The sequence below is a fragment of the Papaver somniferum genome, chromosome 1 (genome assembly GCF_003573695.1).
Source record: "Papaver somniferum cultivar HN1 chromosome 1, ASM357369v1, whole genome shotgun sequence".
Classification (NCBI taxonomy): domain Eukaryota; kingdom Viridiplantae; phylum Streptophyta; class Magnoliopsida; order Ranunculales; family Papaveraceae; genus Papaver; species Papaver somniferum.
In genome coordinates, this window is record NC_039358.1 from 138,443,803 (window position 1) to 138,454,105 (window position 10,303).

Here is a 10,303-nt window from a genome sequence, read left to right on the forward strand (position 1 = left end):
TCCAACTAATCTGGAAGAAAAAATTGACCCATTTCTTGGAAACTCTGTTTGTAATGTTTCAGGTTCCACCATGTGTCTAGCTGCATGCACATCTCAGAAGCCTGATTTTTATCTTATTTTGACGTGTTCGTATTGTTCTCTAAAGGGTCATGAACTTTCAAGGTGTTACAAGTACAAACACCAATTGAGGCACGTCAACAAACTTCAACGAAGAGAAAATCATTTAGCAAGGAAGCTTAAACTTGCTCAGAAGACCGCTGAGGTATGTAGGATCTTATCTTCGTCTAAGAAGTTAGTTTCCAAGGATAAACCAAGACCATTAGAGAAGAAAGTATGGTCGAGTCGGTTTGATAGACAAAAGTCTGAGGATTCCTCTCAAGAGGAAAATGGTGGACAAATTGTTGTTCATTGCAACGCAACTTGATTGTATTGATTTGGAAATCTTGTCTCATGTGCCTGATCAAAAGAGACAATGATTTTGTACCTCTCAGTCTTTAGGAAAAGTTTTCTTTTTTTTCTTAGTTTTTGTTCGTCCCTGTCTATCAACAAAGGAGGGTTATTATCGACAATTCGACTCTTTATAGGGTTGTGTGGACGTGTACGAACTGTTTAAAGGTTTCGAAACCCTACATTCCTTTTTCCTTCCTCAAAGCCTCTTTTTATCTCAAGACTACTTGTTGAGTTCAATTTGTGATTTCCTCTCACAAACCCATACGTTATGGATACTCCAAGCATGATGTCTTCTGATGGAAAAGATGTTAATATGATTGTTAAGCCATCAATCATGAAGGAAAAAGAAAAATCTCCGTTATCTCCTACCTTGAAAAGAAAAAGAAGGAATGTGAGGAAGCCAAGGGCCGTTCCCTCAAACTCTCAGAAGTTTTCTGGTGTTCTTGAAGAGTTTAAGGAGATGTGAAAGGATATTCAACAAATAAAGATTTTTGTGTATAAAACTCATGAGATTCAGAAGGCCCTGGTTCGACAACATCAGCCGAGAAGGTTTATTGATATAAACTCCTACCTTAATGAACCTCATGTCCCAATGGATGTTGACGACAAGGAGTTCAGGGACGATAAAGAATTCTTCAAAGGTCTTATTATCTAGTAAATCTTCTATTTTCTTTTTATTAGAAGAATAACTAGAGCTTGGAATAGCCATTATTGTTATTACACATAGCTATGTCCAACGTTTTCATCTTCATGTTTTTAGATTTATTGGTTTAAATTCTAAATTTGTTTGGAAGATGATTTTTGCAGTATTAATCTTTATGATTTTATATATTGCAATATTGTTATGGGATGTGTGTGTTTACGTCCGTGAACTTGACCTTCCCATATCTTGTCAAAAGTAAAGTCTATCGTATGTCGATATTCATATGTTGATAAAAGAATGAATGGACTTTTGACAAATACAAAAGTTAAGCCTATATTGTCAATTATTGATGGAAGATAGGTTAAAATCTTTTGCTTTCAAGGATTATGTCTATTGAATGTCGTTATGTGAATAGTGATGGAAAATAGAATGAATCCTTGTGTATTCCGCAGTAATTGATCTTCCCTAATCCATATTTTATGTATTACTGTGAGGCTCCGTGAAGTGTCTTATGTTGAGCATTGAACGACCAAGTTAATTATTTTCATGATTAGTTATGTCGTTGTTCCGTAAGGTACTTTATGTCGAGCATATTCAACTAAATTGATCATCTTGTTTGGTTATTTAGTTGTTGCTCCGTAAGTTTTCTTATGTCGAGCATGACCAATTAAATTGATTACTTTTGTGATTATTTTGATTGTGTATTTCGATTAGATTAATTATGGGTTCTCTTGTGATTAATCTAATTGTATATTTTGAGTCTCCATAAGTTCACTTATGTTGAGCATTTATCGATTAAATTAATCATGGTTTCTCTTGTGGTTAATTTAATTGAATATTTTGGATTCAAATTCATACTTGTATGTGAGTTGTTATGTCCAAATAAATCCTTCTTTTCCTTCGAAAATTAGGTCGCTCTTGTTGTTCTTTCGGGAATGACATTTTATGGGGGAGAGTTCTTTTGAACTTGCGCTTAATTGCCAAATCTTTGTGGGGAGTATGGCTGTGGAATATTATAGGGGTTATCTTGTATCTTTACAAACTCCTTGATGAATGCATTTAGCTTCGGCTTTATGATTGCATCTAAATTAGATGATATACTTTTGCTTTCTTTTGGTCAAGAAATGTCTCTTTCGTAAATTTCATTAGGATCTCGTTCTTGTACCTTTGCCAATTTTATTGACAAAAAGGGGGAGAATTATTATGTAGTTCACACTAAAAATACATATGGTTTTCGGATCATTATGTAAGGGGGAGTGGTTTCCATGTGAGATGGAGTATTCACTAAGGGGGAGTAATACATATCACCATAGTATTGTTGTTGAAGTTGTGATACAATTGGACTTTGACGCTGTGTAATGATACTATGACACTGTATAACAATGATTGAGAACTATTGTTTTCTTGTTGTTATAACTACGGATTTTCAACAACGATGATGCTAAACTTACAACATTTGGGATCATTGGAGTACTTGGAAGTGACGAAGATTTAGAGTAATGTTGATGATTAGGCATGTGGAATAGGATCTACAAAAGTTAATTTATTTATTTTTTGTATTCCATATGTATTAATAGTTTTGTCACTAAAATTGACAAAGGGGGAGATTGTTAGAGCATTGCTCGGTCGAACTCGCATGCGTTGCTATCTCAAGCATGTTTGTCAATGTTAGTGATCAAAACTATAAGTCTTGATTTCTAGCCTATATAGCTAAAGGTCTCGGACTAGGATAGAAAGTGTAGTTGAGCTCAAGAATCAATGGCAATCATCATACAAGATGAAGGACTACTCAAGGAACTGGTGGATCTTCATTGACTAAAAGGTATGTGGAGACTTGAACTTATTTGTCACTCAAAAGTCTATCTACTCTATCTCCTATTCTTGAGACAAAAGTCGTTTTGATATATAGACTTTCATTATACACATTTGCTATTTCGAGACGAGTGTAACTCGCCTATCTATTTCTCAAAATTTGTGTTGGTAAGCTTTCAATTTTTCCAAATTCATCTTTACCTAGTGACGAATGTCATGTTATGTTTCAATCACTTTGGAAATTTCTTTGACGAAAAATGGTATGTGAATAACGGCTATATAACGTCCTCTGAGAATGTTTCAATTATTGAAATGAGTGTTTAGATTACATAACCATTGGTAGGATATAAGCATTGTTATGGAAACACATATATGTATAAGTCCTTATTCCTTGAGCCAAAGTTTGCGAACTTTGTTGATAAAGAGAAACGAAATATGGCGTAAGCCAAGTCCGCGAACTCGGTCCGCGAACTGGAGGAAGTTTTCGAACCGAGAATTTCTGCTAGAGTTTGTGAACTCCTTCCGTGAGCTTAAGTCCGCGAACTTGAGCAGGTTATATCTAAAATCGGTTGTCTGTGAACTCATGTTTATATAAACAAAGGAATGCTTTTGCAAACCGTGGATATAAAGTTCATGAACCTATTCGAGTGAATCAAACCGTTTTTGCTTCGATTGAGTCTTGTGTAGTTACATAAGATCTAAGCAATTGAACGACTCTCTAACTAGTTAATTTGAGTCATTTGAACTAGTTATGGTGAAGAAGAATATGGTGGATATGAAAGTGATCATATGGCTAACCATTCGGTTAACTATTGTTGAACCAAAAAGTATTAATGTTTGGGAACGACTACATAAACCCAAAATTGGACATTTCATTTGTATGTAACAAGCTAAGTTTTCGATCCAACGGTTGAGAAATATTAGCTTGAATCTAATCAGGTTTTCATCTAACGGTGAATATTGAATGCTTTGTTACCAAGATAACATTGATTTCAAACCCTGATTTGAAAGAATATATAAAGGAGAACTCTAACAACTGGGAAACCTAATCCCCACACCTTACATGTGATACTAGTTGCATAGCTAGAGTCGATTCTCCTTCAACCTTTGGTTTCTTCTTCTCAAACCAGGTTAACGACTAAAAGACTTCATTGGGATTGTCAAGCCAGACCGATACTGCTTTTCTTGTAATTGTGTGATCTGATCTTGCATCTTCTATCATTACGAGTACAATTGTAATAATTGGCTCGAGATTTATATCTCCGATAGGCAAGATAGAAAAGTAATCACAAACACTTCGTTTCATCGTTTGTGATTCCACAATATCTTTTTTCGCTGCATTGATTAGGATTATTGTGAGGTGATTGATAATACTAGGATGTTCTTCGGGAATATAAGTCTGGTTTATCAATTGGTTCCTGTTCACCTTGATTTATCAAAAGACGGAACAAAACTCATAGGTATATTCATGAGCGACAGATTTATCTATCACCGTAGACTTTTCTGTGTGATACAAATTTGTTTATTAAAATTTTCGACTTTGGGTCGTAGCAACTCTTCGTTGTGGGTGAGATCAGCTAAGGGAATCAAGTACGTAGCATCCTGTTGGGATCAGAGACGTATGAGCATAATTGTACCTTGGATCATTGTGAGATTGATTGGGGTTCAACTACATTCCAGACCGAAGTTAGTTTGGAGTAGGCTAGTGTCTATAGCGGCTTAATACAGTGTGTGTTCAATGTGGACTAGGTCCCGGGGTTTTTCTGCATTTGCAGTTTCCTCGTTAACAAAATTCTGGTGTCTGTGTTATTTCTTTTCCGCATTATATTTTGTTATATAATTGAAATATCACAGGTTGTGCGTTGTTCAATCAATTAGAATATCCGACCTTTTGGTTGTTGATTTAAATTGATTGACACTTGGATATTGGTCTTTGGTACCATCCAAGTTATCTCTCTAGTATTTGATAAAGACTCGCAGATTTCTATTTGCTTGAGTATATATCAAATCGAGAGATTGAGATATAAACTCTTTGATATACTTTTTATAAAGATTGAGTCTGACTGTCTAGTTGATTCTCTAGAAAGTATATTGGAATTTGTCCATACAGATTGCTAAGAGAAATATTGGGTGTGGTTGTTGTACCCCCACTTTTTCACTAACATCAACCGCTTAGCTTGTTAAAATTATTTCTCCACAGTTAGAAAATCACCCTTTCACCTAATCTCCCATTGGATTTCGTACTAAATGAGTGATGTCATTCCATTGGATTTCTAAGCAAATGAGTTAATGAAGACGTGTGGTGAATGCGTGAGTGTTCTCATCTCATAGTATCACCTAATTTGGTGTTTTTGATCAAACTCATTCACTTTGAATGAGTGTTCTCGTTCCATAGATGCTTCTCTTAGAGCAAACACTATTGGATAAAGTGTTTCCATCCCTTTCAAAACGATTTGGAAAGTAGTTGTTGCATTGTGTTTGAGTGAGAGTGTCTTTTTATTGCCAAAAGGAAAACCATCTACTGTTTGGGCTAAATTTTTCTAAAATTCATTTACACCGCTTAATGAAGACGTTCGACCACTATTTCGATTAAATGAGTGGTCGACTGAGTTTGGGATGAAAGTCGCTCTATCTACAATTTGATCAAATCTTTCATTTTGAACGAGACACTCAATGGTGCAACCCTTGCTCTTGGGACAAAATTCGACTACGAAGAAATTTCTAACATTGCTAACGAGGGTACCAGATTACTGGAAAAGGTATTAAAATCCACATAAGATATAAGGCTTTTCAGTTTGTGTTATATGGTTTTTGACACCCTCTTGGTAAACTGGTACTCCCATTAGCAGCTTTCAAAATTTCCCCACGAAGCCAAAGAAATTACCGTGACAAAATCTCGAGGAGTCAAAATGGATAAGGTATTTTACACCCTAACTGAGACAAACCCAGGATTCAAAGAGTAGAGAAATGGCGCTTCATCTCTCTTCTTCGTTTCCTCACAATCTTTGCCCTGACAAACTTCTATCGTACTCAGTCTCTCCTTCACATACACTCCAACTTGCGCAATCTCTGTTTTCTTTCCCACCGAAAAGTTTAAACCATTTCCATCTTAAACTCAACTCTCTCTCATTCAAACGAAGGTTTTCTCTATCTTCACATCTCTCTCTACAAGACTCAGTTCCTCAAAAATCTCAAATCCCAGATGATGAAATCACATCATCAACTAAAAACTATATCTGGGTTAATCCAAAAAGTCCCAGAGCTTCAAAGTTTCGGCAACAATCATATGATACAAGGTACAATTCTCTAACAAAAGTAGCTGAATCAGTTGACTCATCTAACCCCACTGAAATTGACGTTTCCATGGTTTTGAACGGACTAGGAGAAAACCTATTAGAACAAGATGCTGTTATTGTTCTTAATAATATGAAAAACCCCGATACTGCTGTTCTTGCACTGAAGTACTTTTTAAAGAAGTTAAAATCAAGCAGGGATGTGATTTTGTACAATGTGACTTTGAAAGTGTTTAGAAAAAGTAGGATACATGATGGAGCAGAAAAGGTGTTTGACGAAATGATTCAAAGAGGTGTTAAACCAGACAAGATTACTTTTTCGACTTTGATTAGTTGTGCTAGATTGGGTGGTCTTCCAGATAAGGCTATAGAGTGGTTTGAGAAGATGCCACATTTTGGATGTGAGCCAGATGATGTTATTAAGTCGGCAATGATTGATGCTTATGCTCGTTTGGGAAAGAATGATACGGCTCTGAGCTTGTATGATCAAGCTAAAGGAGAAAATTGGCGGATCGATGTGGCTACTTACTCGACTTTGATTAAAACGTATACTGCGTTAGGTGATTTCCATGGAGCTTTTAAGGTGTTTGAAGATATGAAGGCAGTTGGGATGAAACCGAACTTGACTGTTTATAACATAATATTGGATGTTATGGGAAAAGCTAAGAGGCCCTGGATGGTGAAAACTGTTTATAGAGAGATGACTAGAAATGGAATTGCCCCCAATTGGCCTACCTATGCTGCACTTATAAGGGCTTATGGTAAAGCTCGTTATGTGGAAGATGCCTTAAGTATTTATAAAGAGGTGAAGGGAAAAGGTTTGGAGTTGAATGTCGTTCTTTACAACACGCTCCTATCGATGTGTGCAGATATTGGTTACACTGATGAAGCCATCACAATTTTTGAAGATATGAAGAGGTCAGAAACTTCGCAGCCTGATAGTTGGACATACTCATCTTTGATTACTATATATTCTTCTAATGGAAAGGTTTTGGAGGCGGAGAGCATATTGGGTGAGATGTTGGAAGCTGGTTTTGAACCTAATATATTTGTCTTAACATCACTCATTCAGTGCTACGGGAAAGCAAATCAGATAGATGATGTTTTGAAGACATTTGATCGACTTCTAGACTTGGGTATAATCCCTGATGATAGATTCTGTGGCTGTCTTCTCAGTGTTATGAATCAAACTCCAAAAGAAGAACTTGGAAAGTTGGTTGGTTGTATCGAGAAGGCTAATCCAAAACTTGGTAATGTGGTGAAGCTACTGGTAGAGGAAGGAGGTGTAAATGAGTTTAAGCAGGAAACCGCCGAGCTCATTGACAGCATTAGCACAGATGTAAGAAAGGCCTACTGTAATGTCTTGATTGACCTCTGTGTTAATCTGAATCAGTTTGACAAGGCGTGTGAGCTATTAGAATTGGGACTCTCTCTTGAGATTTACACTGCTATCCAATCTAAGTCTCAAACTCAGTGGGCATTAAATTTGAAGAGTCTCTCACTTGGTGCAGCACTTACTGCGTTGCACATATGGATAAGTGACTTGTCCAAAGCACTAGATAATGGGGAGGATCTACCACCACTGCTTGGAATTAATACTGGTCATGGAAAACACAATTCGGAGGGGTTGGCTAGTGTTTTTGCAGCCCATCTGAAGGAATTGAATACCCCATTTCATGAGGCTTCAGATAAGGTTGGCTGGTTTTTTACCACTAAGGTTGCAGCCGTTTCGTGGTTGGAGCTGAGAAAATTATCTGAACAAAATGCTGCTTAAAGTTTTCTATGCTTTTGGCGTTTAAATCTATAAGGATGTTTCTCAGTTCTGCCCTACATGACGATAAAATGGTGCATTACTATCCCTCCCTCTTAATTTATCTGCTTTTCTGTAATTATCATAGTAAGCCGTGAATTTTGGGAGGATTTGGTTATGTGCATAATTTTCTGTAGAAATGCTTTTAATATGCTTGAACTTGTTTAACTGCTGTACCCTTTGTCTGAGTATTTTCAATTTTAAATCATGGAAGTTTTCTAGATTGTATTACAGAGTTTTAATGTTTATGCTTACACTAGTTTCTGGTCATCTTAGTTTTATAGATCAAACGCAGAATTTCACTTATTGTGAGTATAATTTGTTCAGCAGATGCTCTTCATGTCTCCACCAATCTGTGGAGAATATACATGGGTTGATGGAACTGGAGACCCATCAACTACTATGGATCTCCAAGAAGCTCACCATCTATCACTCTTGTTACCGATTAGGTGACCTTCAAAAAATAAAAGTATATGGGAGCTTAACTAGATTATAATCCTCCAAATGTTTTACATGCATCTTCTCTAAATGTTGTTTGGAGATTACTTAAACTGTTGGTCTTCTTTGTTATGCCTAGAATGTTGGCTAACTAAGATATATTTAAAGGAAGAAAGTGTCATGGGATGTTGTTAAACACACTGTTTCCCGATGCCAATAAGCTCACTAGAATTTCTTAGCTTATAGGGCATTTGCATTTATTGGCTTTAACTCTCTTCTATAAAATCCTATTAAGTATATGAAGACATGTTTGCAAACTTCTTACGAAGGGACAAAGCTTCTTATAGGGAGATCTGTATGCATGTAACTCAATTAAAGAAAATGTTTTGTTTGCAAACTTCTTACGAAGGGACAAGGCTTCTACAGTCTCAGCTCTTTTAATTAAAGAAACAGAAAATGTTTTGTTTCAGAAATCTGGTTTGCTGTATGAATGGTTGGGTATAATCAGTTCTGTTTATCTATCTCATCCAATCACATGTCAAATTTTCATTGTTGGAATAGGATTAAGAGTATTTTATAAAAGATTTCGTAGTTTGCTCATCTTTATACAGGTAGTCTTATTTGGTTAATGACATACTAACAAAATCATTTTTTAAAATCTTTTAAAGAGCTTCAGTTTAGAAGTTCAGAAACTAAGATTCTTAGCATTTAATAAGCAGGAGTCATGGCTTCATCAGATAAAAATAATTTATTAGGAAGCACCAGAGCATTTTTTTGCTGGTGGTGAAGTTGCAGGTTTGGCTCGCCGTGTCAGCTGCATTCCACTAAATTTAGGTTTCATTTCTTAGTGAATGGTAATGGGAGTCGGGCCTGGAATTTCCATCCATTGAAAATTTCGCATTGCAACATAAAATTCGATATTTGCAAGGCCAGAAACAGCATTGCGAAGTTTTCAGATGATGGAGCTTCTTATTTCTTCTTTCTAGACTCCCTCAATTTTTTGGAGAATATTTTGGTCAGGCGCCAGGTTCTGAAATGCTTGCATGTGGCCTATCAACTCAGATTGTTCCTTTATTAAGACTGAATTTGTATATGCACAAGCGTAAGGTGACGAACAACACAATTGATGATTCAGGTATTGTCTCTGACTCTTCACATACAAGTTTTCACAAACCTTTGAAAGAAAATAGTATGCATCACAGACTAGTCATTATTAACAGATGTTTTTCAAGAACATTTGAAGAAATTTTTATTTGCTCAGATGGTAGAAGCTTCTGCTGCAAATAAATTCGTTCTATGATTGGGGTTCTTCAACATTGCAGTCTCTGAAGAAGCATCACCGACGAGTCTTCAAAATACTCCCGAAGCAATCAGAAAGAGTAGGTTGCATTGGTGAGTGCTGCCTAATTATAGAGTACAGATTAGCCTTACATATTTTTGCATGAATCACTCATCTACAATGACTTCGTCCAAGGATACGAATCAGCGTTTCTCCAAAATAAATGATGATGAAGAATGGAAAGATGAGTGTTAACTGTTAAGAGGTCACGCTTGAAGCCTGCCGTTTTTATTATGGCAAAGCTTTGAAAGTCCATGACTCCCTGTTACTTCTTGTAATTCAACTACAGCTGTTAAGCTTTTGTACCTACAGCTACAATTGAATACACAACTGTTTAAGTATGAGGGCTGTTCGGTACTGCAAGCTGTTTTTTAGAGGACCACTTCGCAGCTGGTAGGGTCTTCTTCATGTACCATTTCGTACCCAAGTTCAAGGACTGTTATTAACATCTTTTGGCACTTAATATAGCAGGTCGACAAGTTAAGTGCAAAACTACAGTCGTCGTGAGCAGGTTGCAG

General features: G+C 36.4%; 1 protein-coding gene across 3 annotated transcripts; it reads left to right on the plus strand.

Annotated features, from left to right (window-relative positions):
* The first annotated feature begins 5,844 nt into the window (after positions 1-5,844).
* Positions 5,845-9,906, plus strand: LOC113302193 (pentatricopeptide repeat-containing protein At4g16390, chloroplastic-like). Of its 3 annotated transcripts, XR_003336694.1 has the most exons (3): positions 5,845-8,043; positions 9,467-9,581; positions 9,708-9,906. XR_003336694.1 is itself a non-coding variant. In XM_026551048.1 (1 exon), the coding sequence occupies exon 1, from the start codon at positions 5,873-5,875 to the stop codon at positions 7,970-7,972; it is 2,100 nt and encodes a 699-aa protein (XP_026406833.1). In that variant the 5' UTR covers positions 5,845-5,872; the 3' UTR covers positions 7,973-8,236. The 3 variants fall into 3 exon arrangements, 1 of the variants encoding a protein (XP_026406833.1); XR_003336692.1 differs by lacking the exons at positions 9,467-9,581; positions 9,708-9,906 and adding an exon at positions 8,339-8,894; XM_026551048.1 differs by lacking the exons at positions 9,467-9,581; positions 9,708-9,906 and having other exon boundaries at positions 5,845-8,236.
* The last annotated feature ends 397 nt before the right edge of the window (positions 9,907-10,303 follow it).